The sequence below is a fragment of the Lytechinus pictus genome, chromosome 11, assembly GCF_037042905.1.
Source record: "Lytechinus pictus isolate F3 Inbred chromosome 11, Lp3.0, whole genome shotgun sequence".
In the NCBI taxonomy this organism is placed as follows: Eukaryota; Metazoa; Echinodermata; class Echinoidea; order Temnopleuroida; family Toxopneustidae; genus Lytechinus; species Lytechinus pictus.
In genome coordinates, this window is record NC_087255.1 from 17,661,178 (window position 1) to 17,676,776 (window position 15,599).

The 15,599-nt window shown below is 35.5% G+C and overlaps 1 protein-coding gene across 1 annotated transcript in view; it reads left to right on the forward strand.

The window, feature by feature from the left end:
• LOC129271892 (deleted in malignant brain tumors 1 protein-like) overlaps positions 1-15,599 on the forward strand; it is a 38,323-nt gene that overhangs the window by 20,634 nt on the left and 2,090 nt on the right. Inside the window, exons 16-21 of the mRNA XM_064107041.1 lie at positions 2,289-2,563; positions 3,578-3,733; positions 4,091-4,358; positions 12,607-12,854; positions 13,210-13,533; positions 14,129-14,449. Of these exons, the coding sequence (XP_063963111.1) occupies positions 2,289-2,563; positions 3,578-3,733; positions 4,091-4,358; positions 12,607-12,854; positions 13,210-13,533; positions 14,129-14,449 (1,592 nt within the window). The remainder of the gene's footprint in view (positions 1-2,288; positions 2,564-3,577; positions 3,734-4,090; positions 4,359-12,606; positions 12,855-13,209; positions 13,534-14,128; positions 14,450-15,599) is intronic.

Below are 15,599 nucleotides of genomic sequence, written 5' to 3' on the forward strand. Positions count from 1 at the left end.
GAGACTAGATTCACCATGTACTGTACACGAACATCTAGGCTTTGCTCTAGACGTGGTATAATTGGTTAAAGTGTCAAATTTGAATATGTGCTTACAGACTAGGCGGACCATTGGGCCGCAGCTGCGACACTCCTATTTTTAGTTTAAGTCACAAACCCCAAAACATGCAGTCTAGTACGTTTTCGTTACTAAAAACATGGAAATCATGAACAGATAAAGATACTTTTGATAACTGATTGCCTTATTGATTGTAAGGATATCAAAATAAAATAAAGAGTATCATGCGCACTCAAACAAAAACCGATGACCATGAATCAAAATTATGCAAATCATGACAAGAAAGCACTTTCATACAATCAAATAAGTTTACTGTATTTGACTTTTGTATAGTGGCTTTGAGGCATTTCTAGTGACTTAAGTGGTTGCTGTCGAAACTGGAAGAGCTGACAACTAAGCGTGGAATCTGCATTTTGCTTTGTAGTCGTTTCGTCTTCATCGAGATTTCTCTAATTGACTTTGCCTACCATGCCTGAATGAGATCTACACATTCGGAGTGTTTGTGTTTAATGCAAATAAGGGTAAGAAAATACGGATTTATCTTTCGTCGTCGTTGTTGTATCATTCGTAATTCTATCAATAAGTAAGAATTATATAAAAAAAACACGACGAATTATTCACAACAAATTATAATGCAACCCTTAGTTGCTTATGAATAAATCATGTAACAATTTGTGCAAATGATATTCAAATTCATCTATATCCGTAGCATCGATCCTTCAGTGCACAGAAATGCTGACTTTGATCAAATTTTGTTTTCTTTCATGAGTACACCGAATGAAAATTCAGATATGAATACTTCATAGGCACGTACACATATTTAATCATAATCGTAATCATTTAATCATACCTGATTTAATTCCATTTGTTTATTTCCAATTCCAACAAATATAATAATGTCGTTTGGGGTCGTCCATCTTGATATATAATATAACAAAATAAGCATATTGTACAACGAGTGCATGTAACTAAAATCTCGACGCCCTTTCCAACGCAACCTATACTCGTATTGGTTGCTCGTAAGTGTTTTGTACGAAGTCTATATGTAACAATTATCTTGATTGGTCATTGGCATTTAGCAATTGAATGCTAACCTTTTTGTTACGGAGCCCAGGACATACGATTTTCAAGCAAGATAGAGTTTCAAATTAGTGTACGTGTTGGTGTGCGTGTGGTAGTTGGTAGTTGTCGAAACCACTTGGTTGAGATTCTATGCGCCGAAGTAGTAGACACGGACACTCCTTTCAAATAACCGTAAGTTGATATGTATAGATCTCTTTAATTACCATTTTTATCTTATTATACCACCAATCTATCATTTTTTTTTTTTTTTGAATATTTCAAATAAGACAAGAAATGATGATAATGCCAAGTTTTGCCTCCAAACATCGTTTGGCGCAAATTAATTTGACTGATTATATTGATCACACAATAAAGAGCGGGTTGCAATATAATAAAAACAAATGAGTAGAGTATCTATTTCGGTGATAGAAATATTCTAATTTAATCATTGAATTCAATTTCAATTAAAACATGGTTTATCGGTGTATGGAAACATGTCACCAATTGCTGAATCAATCACGTATAGAAATAATCTAAAGATACATAACAACTACTGTCGGTAATAAATGCAAATAAATAGCTGATCATTAATCTAATACATGTCTCTAAAGTAATGATATATTACGCGCTTTTGTTGTTCAAGAGTGAATTATCATAAAAGCGCTGTAGTATTAAAAAAAAGTTTCGTGAAGATGTTGGGATGAAACGATTGGTGAGTTTAGGGGGAATGACTAGTAACAGCGGTTCCATATCTTGTTGTATCATTATTCCACATGGATTATAAAGTCACCATGTGTTTATAACTGCGTAAAAAGTTGTGATTTTAATGCGTTAAAAAGTGTGATTTTTCTTCACATACTGAACATGCTGAATTAAATTGTATATAAAATTGTCATTTGATGTACACTCTTCATGAATATAAAGATGCAAGTCGGCACATATCAAATACACATCAAGTATCAACTAATCAACAAGGAAATAAATAAGAACTACGTGGATTATAATTTGTAGGTGTTTTTCAAGTTCTGATAGATCTATTTGTCTTGAGTCAAAATAATTCTTAAATTAATGCATCGAATAACGCATTTTGAGGCAAGCTAAATTAATTTATATTACAACTTGACAAAGCCCTATGTGTAAAAAATCGGTACAAATTATTGTCTCCGGAGAGTTCATCAGTGGAATAAATATTACGGGAGATCATGGATGACCGTTTGTGGTGTCTGGTGGGGTCTCGAAGATGCTAGGATATTATGCAGAATGCTCGGTTACGACGGGGCCTTGGAGGCGGGAAGAATAACAAGGTTTGGTCATGGATCTGGTGGTATTCTTTTTGTCGACTGTTACGGATCAGAAGAGAGCCTAACAAACTGTTCCGATATATCTGACGCAACCACTTATTGTAAACACGAATGGGATGCAGGAGTCATCTGCTACTCAGGAGGTAAAACAGTGTGTAAATAATGCCTGAGCTTTTGTACTCGTATACTTGGTATACACAGGAATTCGAGAAAGACTCGTACAGCACTTACATACAACACCTTCATGTTCACTATCCCTGAATTCTGGAATTCCTTTCCTGCGAATATAAGAGAGTTTAAGCTTAAGTACATTTGAAATCAAATAAAAAAAAAACACTATTTGTTTCTTACTCCCAACAGCCCTTCGATCATTTGACCATTGTACATGTCCCACCTCCGACTGTAGCCTTTTGCCACTCATTTTTTCCTTGAATATCCTGTTGTATCTTATTCTTACTTCGTGGAGCGCCCACCCCATACATCTCTGTTTCGTCATTTTTGGCTTCCATGACCAAGCATACATTATCATCCCTGAAATTCTCTTTATGCATACACTTCTTAATATCCTATATAGGTTCCTGTAATATTCGCATTCTGTTTGAGAAATCAGCATTACACAAGCATCCCTTCTTAGCTGGTGTTCTTTATCCTTAGTTCTTTACTTCTTTTTAAGCCTATATACAACTATTCATTGCTTTAAAAATGTTTGATGTTTATATTTGTTTGTATTTTTATTACCAATGTGTGACTTTAAGCTCATTATTTTTGTAATTTTTTTATGATTGATTTCCATTGATTTATGAAATGTTTTAGTACTTATGTATCTCTGATTTGTATATTGAATAATATCCATTCTATTATACAAATGAAATAAACCAAATAAATCCAAATTCAAGTAGATTCAAGATCTTTTGGGCCAAAGCACCTTAATCGTTTCATGCATAATGATTCTTATACCCTTTACAGTTCACCATAAATATAATAGAAACAATAAATATAAATAAATGAAAAAAATAAGCAAATATTTTTTTTGTTTCTCATCAACTAAAGATTAACAAGTAATTAAAGGACTTCTTGTTATGATATTGAAAACAAATGCCCCATTATCGAAAAAGTCAATGATATAATTATCGACCACCTTCTTTGCTCTATTCCAGACCCCTTTGAAATTCGTCTTGTTGGCGGACCTACCAATGCTGAAGGGAGAGTAGAGCTTTTGTATGATGGATCCTGGGGTACTATCTGTGATGATGACTGGGATCCCCAAAAATGTGTTCCTGGCACTCCAGTTGATGCACAGATATGTGTTCATGGCACGTTAAGGGTTAATATCCTTTGGTCAAATTTTCTTTTCACTATTATATCGATTCCAGATCTCACAACTAAGACCGAGGAATCCACTCAAACGACATCTCCGAACATGGTTCAACAAGACCTAATAATAATTATTATTTACGGGGTAGGTATCGTACTTTTGATCGTCTTCGTTGTGGTAATAATTACATATACATGTACTTACATTATATATTGTATACGGATGGTCAGCAAGAAAAGGGCGAGGAGCAACCTTGATAATGAAATTTACATGGATTTCGAAGACATAGGATTAAATAAGCGCACGATCACACGCTCTACTTATCAGGAATTGAATTCTCCACCTAAACTTCCAGAGCGACCCCTAACGATGATTGGTCAAGGAAGTACGATGAGATCGTCTGGCCAGCGGTTTCATAACCACGATGAGCGGATTCTGACCCACCATGACATAAAACGTGACAGTAGCCACGAATATACAGAAATGGGAACCACAACCAAGACTGTTTCCGCGAACAGGGAGGAACATAGCTATGCTTATAACATCCATCCAACAAGAAGGCAAGAAGACTCACGTGAGTCGACAGGTAATGGGCAGTTCATCAATCAAAACAAACCACAAGGGTATATGGTTATGAACACTGTGTACAAAAAGATTGCTGAGGGAAAAGATGAAGATATTGACGGATATCTTCTTCCAAGTAAAACTAGCGAAACACAACAATTCCCGATTCGAGCTGAACATGCAAAAGCAACAATGCCCGCGGATAACGACAAGATATTGGAATCAAGACCAGATTGCTCCGAAGATGAAAACACACGGTTGCAAAAAGAATTACAAAATACAAAACGACTTAGTGCACATGAATATTTAGATATGACCACTTTTGGCCAAGGAATGTCAAAGGAAAATGAAATGGACACTGACGGCTATCTTCTACCTACCGCTTCTGGTGTCAGTCGTGAAATGAACGACAAAAAAGTTTATTCCAATTGAATTCATGAAGTTTTTTAATTTACTACGGTCCTCTAACTTCTATTTCATGGTTAGAAAGTAGAAATAGGATAGAGAGTAGGACAATGTGTATTTCTTACGCATCAGGTTCTACTATACTATCGAAAGCTTCTTTTATGCCAGATAATAATTTATGAAAGAATAAAAAACAATTAGAAATTAACTAATTGATAAAGCAAATGGACTCCCGGATGAATGAATGGCACAAGATTAAACTTTATTGTTAAGTTGATGAAAATAAAAACACTGTATTTGTTAAAAGTTCAAAACATCCACATTGACTTCAAAAGGTCTAATACAATTATAAATCATGAATATTTCAATTACATCATTTTTTAATCATTATTACTAAAAAGGGGCCGTTGACTACACTCTTAAACCAGTGAGTAAAATTTTACCCAATATTGGGTAGAAAGGGAACATGTTTGCTTGGTATTTTTTTTTTACCCGGCCCATATTTGGCCATTTCAACGCAACATCGCGTAAAATTTACAAAACTTTTCCCAACCAACATGCATCTTCCCATTTTACCTAATAATAGGTACACCTTTTTTAGTGTGTAACAAAACTCCAAAATAAATTAAACCTCAACCATATATAACCGGACATGGTGGCTCAGTGGTAGAGCGTCCGCCTCATGAACGGGAGGTCGTGGGTTCGATCCTCGGCTGAGTCATACCAAAGACTTAAAAAAATGGGACCTTCTGCCTTCTTGCTAGGCGCTCAGCATTTAGATTGGAGAAGGGTAATGATAACATGCAGGGCCCGCTGGTAGGGCAGTTTCCTACCTGAAGTGGCTACCCTGTGTAAATAAAACGTTATTATCATTATTATTATCATCATCATCTATTATTCATGTTAACAGCAAAATGGTATGCTGTCATGCATTAGAGTCAAATTGACTCTTATCACTATTTGCAAAGTGTATATCTGGCGGGATTAAAAGCTTTTTACAAAAAAAATGATTAAAAACATCCTTGGACTTCAGTCACATTTATTGACTTTCGTAAAATAACGAATACGCAAAAAAGTCAAACAGATTAAATGCTTGTTTTGGACCTAGCCAAAGTTTAATCGTTTTGTGTTGTGTCCCCATGTTGCATAGAAGCGTTCATTTTGATAACGAGTCATCTGCACCCTATTTCAATGTTAAGCAATTTGTGTATCTAATTATACTGATAAACCATAGAAAAGTTGATAGAGATTGTGTTTCTCCTACAGCGGACTCATGTAAATCTCGGATGGGTATAGACTGTCGCTATAGAGTTTCATATCCGAATTGTCCACATATCAAAAATATATTTTGTTTCTCCATTCAATTTTTGTGTAAAACAATTTATGCCCATTTTGTAAATGGGAATGTAACTATCAAAATAGAGAAATCAATATCTTTGTACCCACCCATGTAAGCACATAAAGAACTTCAACACGAAGTAGATGATATTGTTTTGTCAACATGAGAATGGTTTATTGACATGCTATAATATCTCTGCAATAATATACACAACAAAAAAAGTAATTCCCCCCTTAAACAAACATCAATAATTTCCGAACCAATGCGAGTTTTTAATATATTTTTACATGAGCGTGTAGATAATTTTATAAGCTACCCTCTGAGTAAAAAATATTGACGTATTTTACGTCATGCTTCAGTGAGCACCGCTGGAAGGCAAAAATGTCACTTTTCAAAAGTCACAAGCCATATTTTATGACTTTGATTCCATTTTATTAATTCCACATTCTCATGAAAAAAAGTCAGAAGGCTTGTAAAAGGTACTTTCTAAAAGACGATACAACTTTTTGGCTAAATTTCACGGTAGAATAAACACAAGTCCAAATTTGCTATAGTTGGAATTTTTACACATTTCGATTAATAAATTGATAGAATATGATAACAATTACTTTTGGGAAGAGTATCTTCAACAATATTCATCGTTTCACGGTTCAATGAACATTTATTGAAAACAAAAAATACGATTTTCGTAACTGAAAATGATATTTTCTCAACTTTTTCGTTATGTTCATGACCAACATGCTTCAATGATTCAAAGGCGTTTAATTAAACATTCACGCTTTAATAAAAGTATGAAAAGGAATATTGGCAATTTAGACCTTGAAAGAAAATATAAAGTTTTAAGGAATTTAGTTCAAAGGAAGGTAAGAAGTGCCAAAAACGAATACTTTCAAGAACAAATCGAAGAAAACAAACATGACTCTAGAAAATTATGGAAGAATTTGAAAGGTTTAGGTCTAAAAAGTACAGGGAAATCTGATCAAAAAACGGTTATCAATGTGCAAGGTGAATTAAGTCATGATAAGGCTAAAATTGCAAATGGGTTTAATCGTTACTTTACGACTGTGGCCGACAAGCTAGTTTGTAAATTACCAGTAAATACAAACAAATTTTATGCAGAAAGTGACCAATTTCAAAAGTTTTATGAAGAAAAGGGTATTTCAAAAGGTAGTTTTCATTTTTCCCCTGTTACAGAAAAATTAGTTTTAGGTGAACTAAATAAGTTGAAAATATCAAAAAGTACTGGTCTAGATATGATACCTGCAAGATTTTTAAAAGATGGGGCAAGAAATTTGTACAAACCTTTGAATTATGTTATCAATTTATCTCTTATGTCTTCTACCTTTTCCTGATGATATGAAATTTGCAAAAGTTACCCCGCTACATAAAAAGAAAGATAAAACTGACGTTAGTAATTATAGGCCTATAAGTGTATTAAGTGTAGTGTCAAAAATCTTGGAAAAATCTGTTCATGCTCAAGTGGAAAAATACTTTCAAGAAACCAAGCTAATATATAAATTTCAGTCCGGCTTTCGTAACGGATATTCCACTGAAACTTGTTTAATACATTTAACAGATTTTATCAGGAACGAAATTTCACATGGGCGCATGGTTGGAATGGTTCTCCTAGACTTACAAAAAGCCTTTGATACTGTAAATCATAACATACTTTTAAAGAGATTAGAAGTGATGGGTTTAGACTCTGCTTGTGTGACATGGTTTAGATCATATTTATCTAACCGTCATCAAGTAGTTACCATGCAGACGGTTCTTTCTGATTCACTGCCTATTAAATGCGGAGTCCCTCAAGGAAGCATTTTAGGCCCCATTCTTTTTATGTCTTACATCAATGATATGTGTACTTGTATTAACGAATCTAAATTAATTTTATATGCTGATGATAGTGTCTTGCTATAATCAGATACAAATCCCAAGATAATTGATAAAAAACTTAGTGCAGATCTGGCAAATTGCATTGAATGGATGTCTGACAACAAGCTTAGTTTACACGTTGGGAAAACAGAAAGCATTTTATTTTGTTCGAAACGAAAGTTAAGATATACACACGATTTCAAGGTTTCATATAATAATCAGGTAATTGACAGAAAAGATTCAGTGAAATATTTGGGAATTAATTTAACAAGTAACCTATCATGGACGGGTTTGGTAGACTCAATCGTCAAAAAGGCAAATTCACGCTTGAAATTTTTGTATAGATATCAAACCTGTTTGAATATGAAGTCTAGACGTATTTTATGCTTTGCTTTGATACAATGTCTATTCGACTATGCTAATGCGGCTTGGTACGGTAGTCTGGGTGTTACGGATAAGAAAAAGCTAAGAATAATTCAAAATAAAATTGTGAGATACATAAATGTTTTAGGACCAAGAGCACATGTCGGATGTAAAGAACTTGAAAATGCAGGATTACTTCATGTAGATCACAGATCACAGCAATTAGTATTACACACGTGCATAAAATATTCTATTCGGATACATTAGATCATTATATAGCAAATAATTTCACCCGTGTATCAAATATCCATAGGTACGGTACTCGAAATAGTAATTTTTAATTTTGTATTACCAAAACGTGAAGGACATATAGGGAACACTTTTTATTTTAATGGCATCCAATCTTGGAATGCTCTTCCCAATCAAGTAAAAGCAGTTAGAATATATTCTCAATTTAAGAGTGCATTAAAGAAGCACCTAAAACTGGAAGCTACCCGAGAGCAATATAACCAGTAAAAATCAAACATTTTGTACAGTTGGTTTCTAGTATTGTAGATAATGTAGGGTATGTTGAAATATAATCTTGTTTCATATATTAGGAGGATTGTTGTTTGCTTCAGATGTTTGCATATTATCTGACTGATGGATATGTATGTATGTATTTCATTATTATTGTTTTAAAACCATATTCCAGTACTTGTCGTAGTTTATACTTTTTGTTACAATATGTTAATGTTTTATACTAACTATAGGACCCCGTTGGAAATAAGCCTTTCGGCTTTCATGGGCTATCCTGTCAAGGTATTCTTCAATTTTATTGTAATCTCCTGTGATATTCTTGACGAATAAAATCAATCAATCAATCCGCAGAAATGAAAATCGGAAAGGAATTGTTTGTCGTCTTAACTCCCCGGCAAGCCGACAGGTACTCGAGATCGTGAGCGTAAGAAATGTAAAGAACTTGAGTTGGCAAATAACCTGAAAGTTACAGTAAATTAGATTTTGGTAGAATTGTTTTATCTCTCCCTAATGAAATGCTTGTAATTTGTGTATGTTGTTACGTAGACTCGTGATCGATAAGATTAATATTGCACAGAATTATGATCATTCTTCTTTAAGTTGTTCCTAACGAACTGGGATTGTACGTATTTAAATGAGCAATGTAAAATATATGGTAAGGATAACGCAAACATTTATTGAAATGTAACATTCCCATCTCACAAGCATGGCATGATTGGCAGTATTTACGATTCAATTTAATTTCTTACATTTTTCACTTTCAATTTTTTAAATTAAGATTATTATACAGTTAAAATAGCAACATAAAATATTTAAAGAACATAATAAAGATTAACATATATTCCAAATTATCAAAACAAATTATGAATTGAAAGGGAGAGCCAGAGCTTGTATAATGCAGGTCCCCTGTAAGAGTAATTAAATTTATATATAGTAAGTGATTTATTGTAAAGTAATTGATTAATTGGAATATCAAGAGCTATCGAGATCAAATGGCGATGGAACAAAGATGAAATATTTTGTTGTGTCTTAATGATACACATACATTGTGGTTTCATTGACAATACATCGAAAAAGTTTTAAGTACAAGGATTAGAATTCGAAATGTATCCCGCCGTTGGAAAGGGAGCTGCATGATACTACTTACTTTTGAAACTTTGTTAGTATTTTTATTAACCTGGTTGTAGTTCACTGGAGTTGGAGAAAAGAAAATGACACTTAGTATGCTTACAGAAAACCAATAACAATGAATAAAAGAAAATTAAACATTTACACAAGTCAAAAGTTTGTGTGTTTGGCAAGTCGTGTGAGTAGGGGTGCATGTGAGGGTTTGGGGGGTTAAGACAAATAGAATGAACTTGTGAGGATCGATGTACATTAGTCCAGTTTGGTACCGCTGAGAGGCAAGCTACCTTTTTTCCAAAGTCCAACATAGAGAGAGATTCACAAGACTCCCAAACCCACCACCAATCCCCCCTCCCCCGTGAGTAAGTCTCGATAACATGACGGTCAATGCGAATGTGTGTGGACCAATGAAGGTGTGAGTGAGAGTGTCTATATGTGGACAGAGAAAGGACTTTGAGTGTTATTGAGGGTTTGGTCGCAGTGGCAAGTTTAAGATGTGCTGTGTTTAGCGAGTGTCAGACTCGCATAAGGGTAAATGTGAGGGCGTGTAGATAATGGTGTGAGTGTATCCACGAGTGCATGACTATGTGTGGAAGTGAGAATGAGCGTGTGTGTGCATATGGGGATGTATAGTGATGAGTGTACGATGTGTGTTTTTCTATGAGTGGCAATAGTATTATGGTAAATGTTAGGTTGTATTTTTTTATGCGTGTGTGGGGGTGTGTGAGTGAGGACTGTGTGCGGGAATGAGAGTTAGAATGTGTATACAGTTCGGGATTTGGGGGTGTGTGAGTGAGGACTGTGTGCGGGGAATGAGAGTTAGAGTGTGTATACAGTTGGGGATTTGGCCGAGTGGTGAGTGTAAGATTTTCTGTGTGCACCGCTGATGTGTTGGTAAATATGAAGAGTGTGCGAGTGCAAGTGAGGGTTTGGGTGCAGTTGTAAGTATAAGATGCGTGTTTCTTTAAATGTGATAATAATGTGTCGGTTAACGAGGGTGCATATGTGTGGATAAAGGACTGTGCGTAAGCGTGAGAGTGGGCGAGTGCATGCATGGGGGGAGAGTGCAGTGGAGAATGTAAGATCTGTGGATTTGTGAGAGAGCAAATAAGGGTGTATATTCGTGAATGGGGGACTTTTCGTGTGTAAATATGAAACAAGATTGTGGATAGCCCTGTGTGGCTCTGACCGAGTGGCCGAATTTGCCTGATGAGACACATGAAAATCCTGAGTTTGATCCCCGACCACGGAACTTACGCCCGTGAGCAAGGAATTAAGAAACAGTGCTCTTTTATCCTTCATTAATTTGAATGGAAGTGCTACACGCATTCTTGGCAATAATATGTGCACTAGTTTAAAAAAGTTAGTGTGCGTGCCCGCGTGGTTACGTGTGTGCAAGAAATAGAGAGGGGTGGAGGAGAGAGGAAACGAGAGCGGGGGTATTTTCATGATTTTGGGCCTATAAAATTTAGAGTGTATCAAATCAACCCATTAGACATTGCCCAACTTTTGATCATTGTACACCCCCACGGATTTTTCAAATTCATCATGCACCCTCTATTGTAATTTGGATTGTATGCTTGATATCTCACTTTTTTGTAATGTCTATTCATGAAAGGCTGTCCAAACTTCCCGCACATTTTAAAAAAGTAGCTACAAATATCATTGAAGGTGATTAAAACCGCACCCTATGCCTTTTCAATGGCGACACATTTTTCCAACACACTTTTGAGATGAATCTTGCATGTCTTTACCCAAGATGACTGTTTGCGCCAAAATTCAAAAGCAATGACCCAAATAGCATGTTGTTACCATGGCAACATGCATTTGAAAACGGGTATTGCGTTTTTTCTACCAATGTTGGTGCCAACTTTCATTAAGTTTTTGATCCACAATGAGTTTTCCCCCCGGGGGGAGGGGCACTCAGTATATAATGCATAGTGGGTATGTGCCGCGGAGGGGACGCCCATTTTTACACTCAAATTTCCGTTCCGAGGCATAGCATTTTTGTCTTATTGAGAAAAAAAACAAAGAAAGCCGCTCCAAAGCATAGCATTTTCTTCTTCTCGAGAAAAAAAAGAAGAAAAAATCCGCTCCAGGGCTTCGCATATTTTCCGTTACGCCGTTCCGGTCGCAATTTTGGTGAAAAGCGGCCGCATGCAGCTCGCTGTCTGACCATCGCCTCTGCGCTAGCGCGCCCGGCAGTCGTGCCGCCGGGCTAGCTGCATGCACGTTCCATGGGATGCATACGCACTCGCACGCAGTAAGTTCATCAAGCATTTCATGAAAACAAAATTCTCTTATTTTTCCCCTGATGAAATCGCAAATTTCATAATTATTTCGTCTCGGTTTTGTTTTAGTTTATCACTTGTTTTCTATGCTGTTGGATTTAAATATTTGAAGTATAAAACACACAAAAATTGAATCTTGAACTTTTGAACTATGGGTCAATCAATATTCCCTGACTTCTTCCTGATTTGAAGCATTTTCTATTAAAATTCCCTGAATGGAATAAAGTAGATGTGATAGTATACCTATTATATTCTTCATCAATAAGAATTAATGTATGTGTGATAACAAATTTGCAATGGGGTATCAAAGAGTTTTATATCGACAGAAATATAGGCGCGCCTCGTCAATGGCTCCAACAATGCTGAATGAAGATTGGAGGTCATATACGATAGATCATGGATGGCCGTTTGTGGTGGTGTCTTGTTTAATCTCAATGATGCTAGGATAGTATGCAGAATGCTCGGTTACGACGGGGTCTTGGAGGCGGGAAGATTAACAAGGTTTGGTCATGGATCTGATGGTATTCTCTTTGTCGACTGTTCCGGATCAGAAGAGAGCCTTGTAGGCTGTTACGACGTATCTGATGCAACAACTTATTGTGAACACAAATGGGATGCAGGTGCCATCTGCTACTCAGGAGGTAAAACAGTGACTTGTTAATTGTCATGGAATAAAATTTGGAAAAAGCTATTACGTTTTGTTCCCCATAGCTATACCTACATACATATAATTATTCCCATTACCATGGTCACGGTCAAGAAATACTATGCATAAAAAGGGCAATATTTGTAGATTTCTGTCAAACATTGATTAAATCTTATTTTGTACATTATGTCTAATTGCATTTCATGAATATGTTGATTACCATATTATTTTACGCTCGTCGTCGAATGTAGCCAACAAGTCATTAGAAAGATATTATAGTATAATACATTTATAATTCTTTTTTACTATAATAAATAATAAAATGCTTCTTCTCCCTATTCCCCTCGCAGATCCCTTTGAAGTTCGTCTTGTAGGTGGAACTAATGATGCTGAAGGTAGAGTAGAGGTGTTGTATAATGGATCATGGGGAACTGTATGTGGCATCAGCTGGGATCTGAGAGACGCGTGGGTGGTTTGTGCAATGCTGGGGTTTGATGGAGCCTTGGAAGCACCAAGATCTGCTAGGTTTAGTGAGGGTTATGGGCCAATTCTTCTTGATTGGGTTGAATGTTATGGAACAGAAGACAGCATTGCTGACTGTATTCATCGAGGGATTGGAGATTGGAGTTACTGCGGTCATGACAGGGATGCAGGTGTTATTTGTTACTCAGGAGGTGTGTTTCTACAAACTACTCAGTACGAAATCTGAGGTCTACAAAAAATACCTTCAAATATTTCTATTCCATTGTTGTTTTTTAATGTTCAGGTGTTTATTTGAATGATTAATGTTCATTTTCTATTAATTTATCTTTGTGGCGCCCACAGTTTGCTTACTCAGCAATTCTGGTGAATAGGAGTGAACTGGGCGATCTCTGAATGTACATATATGCATTAAGATACACATACATCTTAATTGTAACAATTTGGCGTTGAAAAACTCATGCTCTAAACTTGTTTTAATTCAATGTTTCGAGCCAAAATGAATACGCAAAATCTTTTAAAGGCAAATGTACTTTATGTTTATCAATGAAATATCTTATATCCAATACATTGACCCCACTAAAAATATAATAAATGAACTATAATGAATACACGAATTAAATAAGATTAAGTAAAATGAAAAAGAAAAGTAGATGAAATAAATGAAGAAATAACTACATGCATATTTAAGAAATCAAAGGATCTTGCAGTTTGTCATTCAAAAATTATACGTTATCGAAAATGGCCACGACATATTTAGATTTTTCAATCTCATTTTTCTATTCCAAGATCCCTTTGAAGTTCGTCTTGCTGGCGGATCTAACAATGAAGGGAGAGTAGAGGTTTCTTACAACGGATCCTGGGGAACTATCTGTGATGATGAATGGGATCTGCGAGACGCCAGGGTGGTTTGTAGGATGCTGAGGTTTGGTGGAGCCTTGGAAGCACCGAGATCTGCTCGATTTGGGCAAGGATTTGGTCGAGTCCTTCTAACTTGGGTCGGATGCGATGGAACTGAGGATAACCTAGCTGACTGTATTCATCGAGGGATTGGAGATTGGAGTTACTGCGATCATGACAGGGATGCAGGTGTCATTTGTTACTCAGGAGGTGTGTTCTTAAAAATAAGTAAAAATTATATATGACATCTACCAATGGTAACTCATAAATATTTTTATTCTGTCGATTTTTAGGATAATATTTTGGTATTTATTTGTACGATTCAAGTTCGGTTTAGTTTGGCGCTTATGCGATGGAACTGAGGATAACCTAGCTGACTGTATTCATCGAGGGATTGGAGATTGGAGTTACTGCGATCATGACAGGGATGCAGGTGTCATTTGTTACTCAGGAGGTGTGTTCTTGAAAATAAGTAAAAATTATATATGACATCTACCAATGATAACTCATAAATATTTTTATTCTGTTGATTTTTAGGATAATATTTTGGTATTTATTTGTACGATTCAAGTTCGGTTTAGTTTGGCGCTCATAGTTCGCTTTGTCAGCAACTAGGAGAATAAGTGTGTAGGCGATCCATGGATATGCATAAATATGTACACATACATAACTTATCCCAAAGCGGACCTTGAAACGACTATGGATTAGTCTTAAAATTTCAAGATTTCGGTTTTAATAAATACACAAAATCAATTGGATAATAGTGCATATCTATACAATATCTTATAAACACTACATCCATTAAAAACAGTTAAATAAAATATATAAATATATAAACAGAAGACAACCTAAGTGACTGTGCTCATGCAGGGATTGGATGGTGCCCATGTAGACATGCATAATTTTGCTGCAGCCATGTGTTACTCACACGGTTAAAAAATACTAGTTATTGTACGTAGAAAAATTGTGAATTTACAGGATGTTAATCTTTTGAAATAGACGACATAATGATTCAACAATCCAAACATATATATGCAGTGATATGCAACGTATAATTACAATCTAAATGTAAAACAAAGTAACATATAAAAGTATTTGTAAAAAATACCAACGAACTATCGTGTTTTTACGTTGATTGCAGTGCATCTATCGTATAAACAGTGTTCATATTTGTAAAGTAATGGCGATTTTTTTTTTTTTTTTTTTTTTTTAGATGAATGTTAATTTTTTTTTATCCAGTATTTTCGCATTTTACAGCCCATCGTAATTTAATAGTTCATACTGTTTGTGAATCCAAGCTGCCCGTAATAATTACTGATTTTTTGTGCATGAGGTACGTTGCTCACGCACACACACACCA